Below are 16,901 nucleotides of genomic sequence, written 5' to 3' on the forward strand. Positions count from 1 at the left end.
AACTGTCACACTCTAAGCTCCAGCGGAAATGAGCCCAGTCTGTCCATCCCCTCGAGATAGCCAAGCTTGTTGGCATCAAGGTGGCTCAGTGGTTGGCGCTGCGACTTCACACAGCCAGGGACCTGGGTTCAATTCCAGCCTCGGGTGACTGTCTGTGTGGAGTTTGCATGTTCTCCCCTGCGTCTGCAGGGATTTCCTCCCACAGTCCAAAGATGTGGGATGGATTGGCCATGGTGCAGAGGTGTGTGCAGGCTAGGTCGATTGGCCAAGGTAAAATGTGGGGTTATGGGGATAGGTTGGGTCTGGATGGGATGCTCTATGGGGAGTCGGTGTGGGCTGAATGGCCTCTTTCCACCCTGTAGGGATTCTACAACCCATTAATTTCAGATATCAATCTAATCAAACACAAACTGCATGTTCAGAGAGTTATCTTGAATATGGATAACATTTTGGAATCTTGTATAGCCAAGAAAATATATGTTATGAAGTCTAGCTTTAAGTGTTCAACTCTGTTACATATCCTATATAAATTATAGAATCCCTACAATGTGGAAATAGGCCATTCGGCCCTACAAGTCCACCCTCCGGAGAGTAACCCACCCAGACCCATTTCCAAATTACTCTCCATTTACCCCTAACTAATGCACATAACTACATATCCCTGAACACTCTGGGCAATTTTAACATGGCCAATTCATCCTAACCTGCACATCTTTGGACTGTGGAAGGAAACTGGAGCACCCGGGGGAAACCTACACAGACACGGGGAGAATGTGCAAACTCCATACAGACAGTCGCCTGAGGGTGGGATCGAACCTGGGTCCCTGGCGCTGGGAGGTAGCAGCGCTAACCACTGAGCCACCATGTCACCCGGCATCTTGCAAGTCCCAGCTTTCTAAATTATGATTTGCAATACTATGGCCCGGCACATTGAGTTGGATCCACAGTTATGTTCAATCTAATTACGCTGTCATTTAGACCCAGTCCTGTCCCTTGTGATTTACTTCATGTCCTGGCCATTTGTCTTGTACTACACAGAATGACTCAACCCTGTGATTTGTTTGACTGTGTTCAGTCCTGTATAATACTTTCCTATAATGATCCAGCCTTGAGGGCGATACTGTGCTAAAATCCCAGCACCAAATTAAACTAAAACGGGAAATTTTCAGCAGGGATTTCACTAAAATTAAGCAAAAACTAAACCTGCTTCAGCTCTGCAGGATCACTATGCCTGCTCCATACCCTGAAGGCATTCAGCACACTTGCCTTCATTGCTCAGATCTTTGAGTACAGGAGTTGGCCCATCCCACCTGCCAACAGCACCCAATCCAGACCTACGTTTTCCATGGCCAATCCACCTGACCTACATGTCTATCATACTGTGGGAGGTCACCTCACAGACACAGGGAGAATGTGTAAACTCCACACACAGTCAACCGAGGGCGGGATTGAACCCAGGTCCCTGGTATGGTGGAACAGCTGTGCTAACCGCCATGCCAGCCCAGGTAGAGCGGGTTTTTTCACTGAAGTGTAGGAGGTTGAGGGGTGACCTTACAGAGGTTTATAAAATAATGAGGGGGTATAGATGAGGTGAATCTTCGAGTAAAAAGTGAGGTCTGCAGATGCTGGAGATCAGAGCTGAAAATGTGTTGCTGGTTGAAGCACAGCAGATCAGGCAGCATCCAAGGAACAGGAAATTCGACGTTTCGGGCCAGAGCCCTTCATCAGGAAGCTTTCCTGATGAAGGGCTCTGGCCCGAAACGTCGAATTTCCTGTTCCTTGGATGCTGCCTGACCTGCTATGCTTTAACCAGCAACACATTTTCAGCAGTGTAGATGGCAGCTGTCTTTTCCCTAGGGTGAGGGATTTCAAGGCTGGGGGGCATATCTTTAAGGTGAGAGGGGAAAGATGGGAAAAATACATGAGAGACAACATTCTTACACTGAGTGCAAAATTGTGTGAACTTCCAGAAGAAGTGGTGGATGCGGGTGCAGTTACAACATTTAAAAGACATTTGGATAAGGACATGAATGGGAAATGTTTGGAGGGAGATGGAGCAGGCAGGGGAGGGGGCTGGTTTAGTTTGGAATTATGGTCAGATTGGACTGGTTGGGCCGAAGGCTCTGTTTCCATGCTGGTGTTATGCAATCCTGACAGCAATTAATGGATACTTGGTCAGAAAATATTTTCACCAGCGATAAAATGTTCAGGTGGAATCACTGCGGCCACAGCCAGTTCACCACCTTATAACATGAAAGCAACCAACACACTTGTAAAGCTAACGGGTAATTTTTCGCCCCATAATGAATTTGTTCAAGATACCTAAGATGCTGACTGCTCCATCTTTCCGACAGAGTTAAATGCCTTACGCATGTCCCTTGCTGCGATTGGGAAGGGGTGTCTAGCTACAGCTTTCAGCTGTTGCTATCTCTATTCGGGTGAACTCTATCCTACAGTGGTCAGGTAAGTACACACGTTCCTTACTGCAACTGTTCTACTTTAACAACATCAGTATCTTTTTAAAATTAATTCATTTTGGGACACATTCGGACCACCCCAAATTGCTCTCATTTATAAGCGTCATAATTACCCATTAGGGTTTCCATAGAATCCCTGCAGTGTGGAAACAGGCCATTCAGCCCATACCAACCCTCCGAAGAGAATCCCACTCAGACTACTGACCCTATCCCCATAAACCTGCCTTTCCCATGGCTAATCCACCCAGTCTGCACATTCCTGGACACTATGGGGTAATTTAGCACGGCCAATCCACCCTAACCTGCACATCCCTGGGCACTATGGGGCAATTTAGCACGGCCAATCCACCCTAACCTGCACATCCCTGGGCACTATGGGGCAATTTAGCACGGCCAATCCACCCTAACCTACACATCCCTGAACACTATGGGGCAATTTAGCACGGCCAATCCACCCTAACCTGCACATCCCTGGGCACTATGGGACAATTTAGCACGGCCAATCCACCCTAACCTGCACATCCCTGGGCACTATGGGACAATTTAGCACGGCCAATCCACCCTAACCTGCACATCCCTGGGCACTATGGGACAATTTAGCACGGCCAATCCACCCTAACCTGCACATCCCTGGGCACTATGGGGCAATTTAGCACGGCCAATCCACCCTAACCTACACATCCCTGAACACTATGGGGCAATTTAGCACGGCCAATCCACCCTAACCTGCACATCCCTGGGCACTATGGGACAATTTAGCACGGCCAATCCACCCTGGCCTGCACATCCCTGGGCACTATGGGACAATTTAGCACGGCCAATCCACCCTGACCTGCACATCCCTGGGCACTATGGGACAATTTAGCACGGCCAATCCACCCTAACCTGCACATCCCTGGGCACTATGGGGCAATTTAGCACGGCCAATCCACCCTAACCTGCACATCCCTGGGCACTATGGGACAATTGAGCACGGCCAATCCACTCTGACCTGCACATCCCTGGGCACTATGGGACAATTTAGCACGGACAATCCACCCTGACCTGCACATCCCTGGGCACTATGGGACAATTTAGCATGGCCAATCCACCCTAACCTGCACATCGCTGGACACTATGGAACAATTTAGCACGGCCAAACCACCCTGACCTGCACATCCCTGAACACTATGGGGCAATTTAGCACGGCCAATCCACCCTAACCTGCACATCCCTGGGCACTATGGGACAATTTAGCACGGCCAATCCACCCTAACCTGCACATCCCTGGGCACTATGGGACAATTTAGCACGGCCAATCCACCCTAACCTGCACATCTCTGGGCACTATGGGACAATTTAGCACGGCCAATCCACCCTGACCTGCACATCCCTGGGCACTATGGAACAATTTAGCATGGCCAATCCACCCCAACCTGCACATCGCTGGACACTATGGGACAATTTAGCATGGCCAATCCACCCTAACCTGCACATCCCTGGGCACTATGGGACAATTTAGCACGGCCAATCCACCCTAACCTGCACATCCCTGGGCACTATGGGACAATTGAGCACGGCCAATCCACCCTAACCTGCACATCCCTGGGCACTATGGGACAATTTAGCACGGCCAATCCACCCTAACCTGCACATCCCTGGGCACTATGGGACAATTTAGCACGGCCAATCCACCCTGACCTGCACATCCCTGGGCACTATGGAACAATTTAGCACGGCCAATCCACCCTAACCTGCACATCCCTGGGCACTATGGGACAGTTTAGCACGGCCAATCCACCCTAACCTGCACATCCCTGGGCACTATGGGACAATTTAGCACGGCCAATCCACCCTGACCTGCACATCCCTGGGCACGATGGGACAATTTAGCACGGCCAATCCACCCTAACCTGCACATCTCTGGGCACTATGGGACAATTTAGCACGGCCAATCCACCCTGACCTGCACATCCCTGGACACTATGGGACAGTTTAGCACGGCCAATCCACCCTAACCTGCACATCCCTGGGCACTATGGGACAATTTAGCACGGCCAATCCACCCTTACCTGCACATCTCTGGGCACTATGGGACAATTTAGCACGGCCAATCCACCCTGACCTGCACATCCCTGGACACTATGGGACAATTTAGCACGGCCAATCCACCCTGACCTGCACATCCCTGGGCACTATGGAACAAATTAGCACGGCCAATCCACCCTAACCTGCACATCCCTGGGCACTATGGGACAATTTAGCACGGCCAATCCACCCTGACCTGCACATCCCTGGGCACTATGGGACAATTTAGCACGGCCAATCCACCCTAACCTGCACATCTCTGGGCACTATGGGACAATTTAGCACGGCCAATCCACCCTGACCTGCACATCCCTGGACACTATGGGACAGTTTAGCACGGCCAATCCACCCTAACCTGCACATCCCTGGGCACTATGGGACAATTAAGCACGGCCAATCCACCCTAACCTGCACATCCCTGGGCACTATGGGACAATTTAGCACGGCCAATCCACCCTAACCTGCACATCTCTGGGCACTATGGGACAATTTAGCACGGCCAATCCACCCTGACCTGCACATCCCTGGACACTATGGGACAATTTAGCACGGCCAATCCACCCTGACCTGCACATCCCTGGGCACTATGGGACAATTTAGCACGGCCAATCCACCCTAACCTGCACATCCCTGAACACTATGGGGCAATTTAGCACGGCCAATCCACCCTAACCTGCACATTCCTGGGCACTATGGGACAATTTAGCACGGCCAATCCACCCTAACCTGCACATCTCTGGGCACTATGGGACAATTTAGCACGGCCAATCCACCCTAACCTGCACATCCCTGAACACTATGGGGCAATTTAGCACGGCCAATCCACCCTAACCTGCACATCCCTGGGCACTATGGGACAATTTAGCACGGCCAATCCACCCTAACCTGCACATCCCTGAACACTATGGGGCAATTTAGCACGGCCAATCCACCCTAACCTGCACATCCCTGGGCACTATGGGACAATTTAGCACGGCCAATCCACCCTAACCTACACATCCCTGAACACTATGGGGCAATTTAGCACGGCCAATCCACCCTAACCTGCACATCCCTGGGCACTATGGGACAATTTAGCACGGCCAATCCACCCTAACCTGCACATCCCTGGGCACTATGGGACAATTTAGCACGGCCAATCCACCCTAACCTGCACATCCCTGGGCACTATGGGACAATTTAGCACGGCCAATCCACCCTAACCTGCACATCCCTGGGCACTATGGGGCAATTTAGCACGGCCAATCCACCCTAACCTACACATCCCTGAACACTATGGGGCAATTTAGCACGGCCAATCCACCCTAACCTGCACATCCCTGGGCACTATGGGACAATTTAGCACGGCCAATCCACCCTAACCTGCACATCCCTGGGCACTATGGGACAATTTAGCACGGCCAATCCACCCTAACCTGCACATCTCTGGGCACTATGGGACAATTTAGCACGGCCAATCCACCCTGACCTGCACATCCCTGGGCACTATGGAACAATTTAGCATGGCCAATCCACCCCAACCTGCACATCGCTGGACACTATGGGACAATTTAGCATGGCCAATCCACCCTAACCTGCACATCCCTGGGCACTATGGGACAATTTAGCACGGCCAATCCACCCTAACCTGCACATCCCTGGGCACTATGGGACAATTGAGCACGGCCAATCCACCCTAACCTGCACATCCCTGGGCACTATGGGACAATTTAGCACGGCCAATCCACCCTAACCTGCACATCTCTGGGCACTATGGGACAATTTAGCACGGCCAATCCACCCTGACCTGCACATCCCTGGGCACTATGGAACAATTTAGCACGGCCAATCCACCCTAACCTGCACATCCCTGGGCACTATGGGACAGTTTAGCACGGCCAATCCACCCTAACCTGCACATCCCTGGGCACTATGGGACAATTTAGCACGGCCAATCCACCCTGACCTGCACATCCCTGGGCACGATGGGACAATTTAGCACGGCCAATCCACCCTAACCTGCACATCTCTGGGCACTATGGGACAATTTAGCACGGCCAATCCACCCTGACCTGCACATCCCTGGACACTATGGGACAGTTTAGCACGGCCAATCCACCCTAACCTGCACATCCCTGGGCACTATGGGACAATTTAGCACGGCCAATCCACCCTTACCTGCACATCTCTGGGCACTATGGGACAATTTAGCACGGCCAATCCACCCTGACCTGCACATCCCTGGGCACTATGGGACAATTTAGCACGGCCAATCCACCCTGACCTGCACATCCCTGGGCACTATGGAACAAATTAGCACGGCCAATCCACCCTAACCTGCACATCCCTGGGCACTATGGGACAATTTAGCACGGCCAATCCACCCTGACCTGCACATCCCTGGGCACTATGGGACAATTTAGCACGGCCAATCCACCCTGACCTGCACATCTCTGGGCACTATGGGACAATTTAGCACGGCCAATCCACCCTGACCTGCACATCCCTGGACACTATGGGACAGTTTAGCACGGCCAATCCACCCTAACCTGCACATCCCTGGGCACTATGGGACAATTTAGCACGGCCAATCCACCCTAACCTGCACATCCCTGGGCACTATGGGACAATTTAGCACGGCCAATCCACCCTAACCTGCACATCTCTGGGCACTATGGGACAATTTAGCACGGCCAATCCACCCTGACCTGCACATCCCTGGACACTATGGGACAATTTAGCACGGCCAATCCACCCTGACCTGCACATCCCTGGGCACTATGGGACAATTTAGCACGGCCAATCCACCCTAACCTGCACATCCCTGAACACTATGGGGCAATTTAGCACGGCCAATCCACCCTAACCTGCACATCCCTGGGCACTATGGGACAATTTAGCACGGCCAATCCACCCTAACCTGCACATCTCTGGGCACTATGGGACAATTTAGCACGGCCAATCCACCCTAACCTGCACATCCCTGAACACTATGGGGCAATTTAGCACGGCCAATCCACCCTAACCTGCACATCCCTGGGCACTATGGGACAATTTAGCACGGCCAATCCACCCTAACCTGCACATCCCTGAACACTATGGGGCAATTTAGCACGGCCAATCCACCCTAACCTGCACATCCCTGGGCACTATGGGGCAATTTAGCACGGCCAATCCACCCTAACCTACACATCCCTGAACACTATGGGGCAATTTAGCACGGCCAATCCACCCTAACCTGCACATCCCTGGGCACTATGGGACAATTTAGCACGGCCAATCCACCCTGACCTGCACATCCCTGGGCACTATGGGACAATTTAGCACGGCCAATCCACCCTGACCTGCACATCCCTGGGCACTATGGGACAATTTAGCACGGCCAATCCACCCTAACCTGCACATCCCTGGGCACTATGGGGCAATTTAGCACGGCCAATCCACCCTAACCTGCACATCCCTGGGCACTATGGGACAATTGAGCACGGCCAATCCACCCTGACCTGCACATCCCTGGGCACTATGGGACAATTTAGCACGGACAATCCACCCTGACCTGCACATCCCTGGGCACTATGGGACAATTTAGCATGGCCAATCCACCCTAACCTGCACATCCCTGGACACTATGGAACAATTTAGCACGGCCAATCCACCCTGACCTGCACATCCCTGAACACTATGGGGCAATTTAGCACGGCCAATCCACCCTAACCTGCACATCCCTGGGCACTATGGGACAATTTAGCACGGCCAATCCACCCTAACCTGCACATCCCTGGGCACTATGGGACAATTTAGCACGGCCAATCCACCCTGACCTGCACATCCCTGGACACTATGGGACAATTTAGCATGGCCAATCCACCCTGACCTGCACATCCCTGGGCACTATGGAACAAATTAGCACGGCCAATCCACCCTAACCTGCACATCCCTGGGCACTATGGGACAATTTAGCACGGCCAATCCACCCTAACCTGCACATCCCTGGACACTATGGGACAATTTAGCACGGCCAATCCACCCAAACCTGCACATCCCTGAACACTATGGGGCAATTTAACATGGCCAATCCACCCTGGCCTGCACATCCCTGAACACTATGGGGCAATTTAGCACGGCCAATCCACCCTAACCTGCACATCCCTGGGCACTATGGGACAATTTAGCACGGCCAATCCACCCTAACCTGCACATCCCTGGGCACTATGGGACAATTTAGCACGGCCAATCCACCCTAACCTGCACATCCCTGGGCACTATGGGACAATTTAGCACGGCCAATCCACCCTAACCTGCACATCCCTGGGCACTATGGGACAATTTAGCACGGCCAATCCACCCTAACCTGCACATCCCTAGGCACTATGGAACAATTTAGCACAGCCAATCCACCCTAACCTGAACATCCCTGGGCACTATGGGACAATTTAGCACTGCCAATCCACCTGGCCTGCACATCTCTGGACACTATGGGACAATTTAGCACGGCCAATCCACCCTAACCTGCACATCCCTGGGCACTATGGGACAATTTAGCACGGCCAATCCACCCTAACCTGCACATCCCTGGGCACTATGGGACAATTTAGCACGGCCAATCCACCCTAACCTGCACATCCCTGGGCACTATGGGACAATTTAGCATGGCCAATCCACCCCAACCTGCACATCCCTGGACACTATGGGACAATTTAGCATGGCCAATCCACCCTAACCTGCACATCCCTGGACACTATGGGACAATTTAGCATGGCCAATCCACCCTAACCTGCACATCCCTGGGCACTATGGGACAATTTAGCATGGCCAATCCACCCTAACCTGCACATCCCTGGGCACTATGGGACAATTGAGCACGGCCAATCCACCCTAACCTGCACATCCCTGGGCTCTATGGGACAATTTAGCATGGCCAATCCACCCCAACCTGCACATCCCTGGACACTATGGGACAATTGAGCATGGCCAATCCACCCTAACCTGCACTTCCCTGGGCACTATGGGACAATTTAGAATGGGCCAATCCACCCTAACCTGCACATCCCTGGACACTATGGGACAATTTAGCACGGCCAATCCACCCTAACCTGCACATCCCTGGGCACTATGGGGCAATTTAGCACGGCCAATCCACCCTAACCTACACATCCCTGAACACTATGGGGCAATTTAGCACGGCCAATCCACCCTAACCTGCACATCCCTGGGCACTATGGGACAATTTAGCACGGCCAATCCACCCTGACCTGCACATCCCTGGGCACTATGGGACAATTTAGCACGGCCAATCCACCCTAACCTGCACATCCCTGGGCACTATGGGACAATTTAGCACGGCCAATCCACCCTAACCTGCACATCCCTGGGCACTATGGGGCAATTTAGCACGGCCAATCCACCCTAACCTACACATCCCTGAACACTATGGGGCAATTTAGCACGGCCAATCCACCCTAACCTGCACATCCCTGGGCACTATGGGACAATTTAGCACGGCCAATCCACCCTAACCTGCACATCCCTGGGCACTATGGGACAATTTAGCACGGCCAATCCACCCTAACCTGCACATCCCTGAACACTATGGGGCAATTTAGCACGGCCAATCCACCCTAACCTGCACATCCCTGGGCACTATGGGGCAATTTAGCACGGCCAATCCACCCTAACCTACACATCCCTGAACACTATGGGGCAATTTAGCACGGCCAATCCACCCTGACCTGCACATCCCTGGGCACTATGGGACAATTTAGCACGGCCAATCCACCCTGACCTGCACATCCCTGGGCACTATGGGACAATTTAGCACGGCCAATCAACCCTGACCTGCACATCCCTGGGCACTATGGGACAATTTAGCACGGCCAATCCACCCTAACCTGCACATCCCTGGGCACTATGGGACAATTTAGCACGGCCAATCCACCCTGACCTGCACATCCCTGGGCACTATGGGACAATTTAGCACGGCCAATCCACCCTAACCTGCACATCCCTGGGCACTATGGGGCAATTTAGCACGGCCAATCCACCCTAACCTGCACATCCCTGGGCACTATGGGACAATTGAGAACGGCCAATCCACCCTAACCTGCACATCCCTGGGCACTATGGGACAATTTAGCATGGCCAATCCATCCTAACCTGCACATCCCTGGACACTATGGGACAATTGAGCATGGCCAATCCACCCTAACCTGCACTTCCCTGGGCACTATGGGACAATTTAGAATGGGCCAATCCACCCTAACCTGCACATCCCTGGACACTATGGGACAATTTAGCACGGCCAATCCACCCTAACCTGCACATCCCTGGACACTATGGGACAATTTAGCATGGCCAATCCACCCGAATCTGCACATCCCTGGGCACTATGGGACAATTTAGCATGGGCCAATCCACCCTAACCTGCACATCCCTGGGCACAATGGGACAATTTAGCATGGGCCAATCCACCCTGACCTGCACATCCCTGGACACTATGGGACAGTTTAGCACGGCCAATCCACCCTAACCTGCACATCCCTGGGCACTATGGGACAATATAGCACGGCCAATCCACCCTAACCTGCACATCCCTGGGCACTATGGGACAATTTAGCACGGCCAATCCACCCTAACCTGCACATCTCTGGGCACTATGGGACAATTTAGCACGGCCAATCCACCCTGACCTGCACATCCCTGGACACTATGGGACAATTTCGCACTGCCAATCCACCCTGACCTGCACATCCCTGGGCACTATGGAACAAATTAGCACGGCCAATCCACCCTAACCTGCACATCCCTGGGCACTATGGGACAATTTAGCACGGCCAATCCACCCTGACCTGCACATCCCTGGGCACTATGGGACAATTTAGCACGGCCAATCCACCCTAACCTGCACATCTCTGGGCACTATGGGACAATTTAGCACGGCCAATCCACCCTGACCTGCACATCCCTGGACACTATGGGACAGTTTAGCACGGCCAATCCACCCTAACCTGCACATCCCTGGGCACTATGGGACAATTTAGCACGGCCAATCCACCCTAACCTGCACATCCCTGGGCACTATGGGACAATGTAGCACGGCCAATCCACCCTGACCTGCACATCTCCGGGCACTATGGGACAATTTAGCACGGCCAATCCACCCTGACCTGCACATCCCTGGACACTATGGGACAATTTAGCACGGCCAATCCACCCTGACCTGCACATCCCTGGGCACTATGGAACAAATTAGCACGGCCAATCCACCCTAACCTGCACATCCCTGGGCACTATGGGACAATTTAGCACGGCCAATCCACCCTAACCTGCACATCCCTGGACACTATGGGACAATTTAGCACGGCCAATCCACCCTAACCTGCACATCCCTGAACACTATGGGGCAATTTAACATGGCCAATCCACCCTGGCCTGCACATCCCTGAACACTATGGGGCAATTTAGCACGGCCAATCCACCCTAACCTGCACATCCCTGGGCACTATGGGACAATTTAGCACGGCCAATCCACCCTAACCTGCACATCCCTGGGCACTATGGGACAATTTAGCACGGCCAATCCACCCTAACCTGCACATCCCTGGGCACTATGGGACAATTTAGCACGGCCAATCCACCCTACCCTGCACATCCCTGGGCACTATGGGACAATTTAGCACGGCCAATCCACCCTAACCTGCACATCCCTAGGCACTATGGAACAATTTAGCACAGCCAATCCACCCTAACCTGAACATCCCTGGGCACTATGGGACAATTTAGCACTGCCAATCCACCTGACCTGCACATCTCTGGACACTATGGGACAATTTAGCACGGCCAATCCACCCTAACCTGCACATCCCTGGGCACTATGGGACAATTTAGCACGGCCAATCCACCCTAACCTGCACATCCCTGGGCACTATGGGACAATTTAGCACGGCCAATCCACCCTAACCTGCACATCCCTGGGCACTATGGGACAATTTAGCATGGCCAATCCACCCCAACCTGCACATCCCTGGACACTATGGGACAATTTAGCATGGCCAATCCACCCTAACCTGCACATCCCTGGACACTATGGGACAATTTAGCATGGCCAATCCACCCTAACCTGCACATCCCTGGGCACTATGGGACAATTTAGCATGGCCAATCCACCCTAACCTGCACATCCCTGGGCACTATGGGACAATTGAGCACGGCCAATCCACCCTAACCTGCACATCCCTGGGCTCTATGGGACAATTTAGCATGGCCAATCCACCCCAACCTGCACATCCCTGGACACTATGGGACAATTGAGCATGGCCAATCCACCCTAACCTGCACTTCCCTGGGCACTATGGGACAATTTAGAATGGGCCAATCCACCCTAACCTGCACATCCCTGGACACTATGGGACAATTTAGCACGGCCAATCCACCCTAACCTGCACATCCCTGGGCACTATGGGGCAATTTAGCACGGCCAATCCACCCTAACCTACACATCCCTGAACACTATGGGGCAATTTAGCACGGCCAATCCACCCTAACCTGCACATCCCTGGGCACTATGGGACAATTTAGCACGGCCAATCCACCCTGACCTGCACATCCCTGGGCACTATGGGACAATTTAGCACGGCCAATCCACCCTAACCTACACATCCCTGAACACTATGGGGCAATTTAGCACGGCCAATCCACCCTAACCTACACATCCCTGAACACTATGGGGCAATTTAGCACGGCCAATCCACCCTAACCTGCACATCCCTGGGCACTATGGGACAATTTAGCACGGCCAATCCACCCTAACCTGCACATCCCTGGGCACTATGGGACAATTTAGCACGGCCAATCCACCCTAACCTGCACATCCCTGAACACTATGGGGCAATTTAGCACGGCCAATCCACCCTAACCTGCACATCCCTGGGCACTATGGGGCAATTTAGCACGGCCAATCCACCCTAACCTACACATCCCTGAACACTATGGGGCAATTTAGCACGGCCAATCCACCCTGACCTGCACATCCCTGGGCACTATGGGACAATTTAGCACGGCCAATCCACCCTGACCTGCACATCCCTGGGCACTATGGGACAATTTAGCACGGCCAATCAACCCTGACCTGCACATCCCTGGGCACTATGGGACAATTTAGCACGGCCAATCCACCCTAACCTGCACATCCCTGGGCACTATGGGACAATTTAGCACGGCCAATCCACCCTGACCTGCACATCCCTGGGCACTATGGGACAATTTAGCACGGCCAATCCACCCTAACCTGCACATCCCTGGGCACTATGGGGCAATTTAGCACGGCCAATCCACCCTAACCTGCACATCCCTGGGCACTATGGGACAATTGAGAACGGCCAATCCACCCTAACCTGCACATCCCTGGGGCACTATGGGACAATTTAGCATGGGCCAATCCACCCTAACCTGTACATCCCTGGGCACTATGGGACAATTTAGCATGGCCAATCCACCCTAACCTGCACATCCCTGGGCACTATGGGACAATTTAGCACGGCCAATCCACCCTAACCTGCACATCCCTGGGCACTATGGGACAATTTAGCACGGCCAATCCACCCTGACCTGCACATCCCTGGGCACTATGGGACAATTGAGCATGGCCAATCCACCCTAACCTGCACTTCCCTGGGCACTATGGGACAATTTAGCACGGCCAATCCACCCTGACCTGCACATCCCTGGGGCACTATGGGACTATTTAGCACGGCCAATCCACCCTAACCTGCACATCCCTGGGGCACTATGGGACAATTTAGCACGGCCAATCCACCCTAACCTGCACATCCCTGGGCACTATGGGACAATTTAGCACGGCCAATCCACCCTAACCTGCATATCTTTGGACGGAAACCAGAGCACTTGGAAAAAAACCCACGCAGACATGGGGAGAACATGCAAACTCAACAAAGGGTGGAATTGAACCCAGGTCCCTAACGCTGTGAGGCAGCAGTGATCACCAATGAGCCACCGTACCACTCCATGATAAACTGAGCCCAGTCATATCAGACATACTTCATATAGAAATAACTCACCTCAGCTTAGCATACAGTCCCGGCCACTTTGAACAGTCTGAAAGATAAAAAGTAAAATCGCCTGAATGCTCAGTTTTTCTTTCCAGTGTGATTAAAAATGTCCATATGAATATCAATTTTTTAGCGTTTGGATTTCAAATTGAGGCATAGGGGTGTTGATTTTTTTTGTGGAAGTTATTAAAAATTGGTTGTATCAATCTTGCTAGAACACCACACCAATGTGTGTCAGAAAACAAGGGCCCCTGGAGTATTAAGGACGTGTGTGTGTGTGTGTGTGCATAAATATAAGATTAGATTCCCTACAGTATGGTGTCATGGACTAGGCAGGACCTCTCAAAACATTCTTAGGCAGGCAGCCTTAGACCTAACTTTGCAATTTGTTTCGGTCAGTATACACTGAAAATTACCCAGAGTAAGTTAGCTCGGTTGACTACTAGGTTTTAGAACAGACCAAAAAATTTATTCACCAAGTTATAAAATGAAACACAAAGAACAGAATAAAGAACCCCTACAGAACTCAACCTATCCAGCTAGACTTAATTATGCTGTTCCGAATATACATAACAGTCCCTTTAAAACCCAGTATAACTGGAACACATGCTTACAGGTTGAAGATGAAGAGCAGAAAGGAGAGAGTTTCCACACAGTTTCCCTCTCGACCTTCCCAGTTCAAGACTCAACTAAAAGTGCCCACCTCAGCCTGCGAAAGAGCTGACCACTCCCCTCTCTTTATACAGGTCACTTCTAAGCATGATATCTTTGGCCTGAAGTCTCATCTGTTTACATATAAAGAGAAGGCCTGTCCAAATCCTTTTCATCTCTGTACCGAACCAGACTGATCGGAGCCCGGCCCGATTTATTACCCCTCTGAAAAAAATCAAGGACAGAGTCTCCTGGAGCCAAAGAACAGCTTTTAGAAAAAGGGTACTAGCTTTGTGACAGTGGAAACAGGCCATTTGGACCAACAAGTCCACACTGACCCTCTGGAGAGTAACTCAACCAGACCCATTTCCCTCTGACTAATGCACCTAACACTACAGGCAATTTAGTATGGACAATTCACCCTGACCTGCACATCTTTGGCCTGTGGGAATAAACCCACGCAGACAGGGGGAGAATGAGGCTGGAATTGAACCTGGGTACCTAGCACTGTGAGGTAACAGTGCTAACCACTGAGCCACCGTGTCATCCGAATGAGAGGAGAAAGATTTAAAAGACACCTAAGGGTCAACCTTTTCATCCAGAGTGTGGTGTGTATTTGGATAGGGTTAGGGTTAGGAAGTGGTGGAGGCTGATACAACTATAACATTTAAAAGGTATCTGTATGGATATATCAATTGGAAGGGTTTAGAGGGATATGGGCCAAGTGCTGGGAAATGGGACCAGATTAATTCACGATACCTGGTCAACATTGATGAGTTGAACAGAAAGTCTGTTTCTGTGCTATACATCTCAATAGTCCTGTTCTGTCATTAGAGAGACAACTCCTGGCAGTTTAACCTGAGGGTCACTACACCTCAGACAAGGGGAGGGGTTGAGAAGGATAGTCCTTCATGGTAACCTCTGCTAGTGCAGGAATTGAACCCATGCTGTTAGGTATCAGTGCAGTGCAAACTAACTGAGCCACTAGATGCGTTAACTTTGTTACAAAGAGCCGGCATAGTTTACCTCAGAGAGTGATGGGGTACTGAAGGACACCAGCTTTCTCAGAAGGTTCAAATTAAGATTGTTAGCTTTTCTGATACCACAATGAATTACAGAGGCCATATTTGCATTACAATGAGATATGCCAGGGCAGTGTGCTGCCAGTACAGTGTGTGTCAGACTGGGAAGTTAGTCAGAGGTGTAGCTAATATCAGGAAAGGAAATCAGAGCCAGCATCTTCAGCGGCGGGAAAGAGGAAGTATACGAGCGGAAACGTTCCCTGACCATCTCCTCCCCCTCGCTGTCCTCTTGTGTACCCCGCGCAGGCAGACGGGAATGGGGCTCGTGAGCACAACGGCCCGCGTGGGGGCCATGATAGCGCCCATCGTGAGGCTGAGCGGCGACTACGTCTGGTTTCTGCCCATGACCATATACAGCGGTGTGGCAATCGTCGCCGGACTGGCCATCTGTGCCCTGCCCGAGACCCGCAACAAGCCTCTGCCGGAGACCATCGAAGGAATCGAGAACAGGTTTGTGACGTCAGGAATTCCCACTCTTCGGAAGTGCTCATTAAAATGGGAGAATGGGACCCCAATATCCAATAAGAAATTAGCTCCTACCCTGGGCCTTAGGCCTTCTGCACTGAGGCTCATGAAGAGCC

General features: G+C 51.9%; 1 protein-coding gene across 1 annotated transcript in view; it reads left to right on the forward strand.

Annotated features, from left to right (window-relative positions):
- The window catches only part of LOC132836187 (solute carrier family 22 member 6-like), a 56,511-nt gene that overhangs the window by 37,151 nt on the left and 2,459 nt on the right, over positions 1 to 16,901 (forward strand). Inside the window, exons 8-9 of the mRNA XM_060855515.1 lie at positions 2,355 to 2,463; positions 16,567 to 16,770. Coding sequence (XP_060711498.1) covers positions 2,355 to 2,463; positions 16,567 to 16,770 — 313 coding nt within the window. The remainder of the gene's footprint in view (positions 1 to 2,354; positions 2,464 to 16,566; positions 16,771 to 16,901) is intronic.

The sequence above is a fragment of the Hemiscyllium ocellatum genome, chromosome 46 (genome assembly GCF_020745735.1).
Source record: "Hemiscyllium ocellatum isolate sHemOce1 chromosome 46, sHemOce1.pat.X.cur, whole genome shotgun sequence".
NCBI lineage: Eukaryota > Metazoa > Chordata > Chondrichthyes > Orectolobiformes > Hemiscylliidae > Hemiscyllium > Hemiscyllium ocellatum.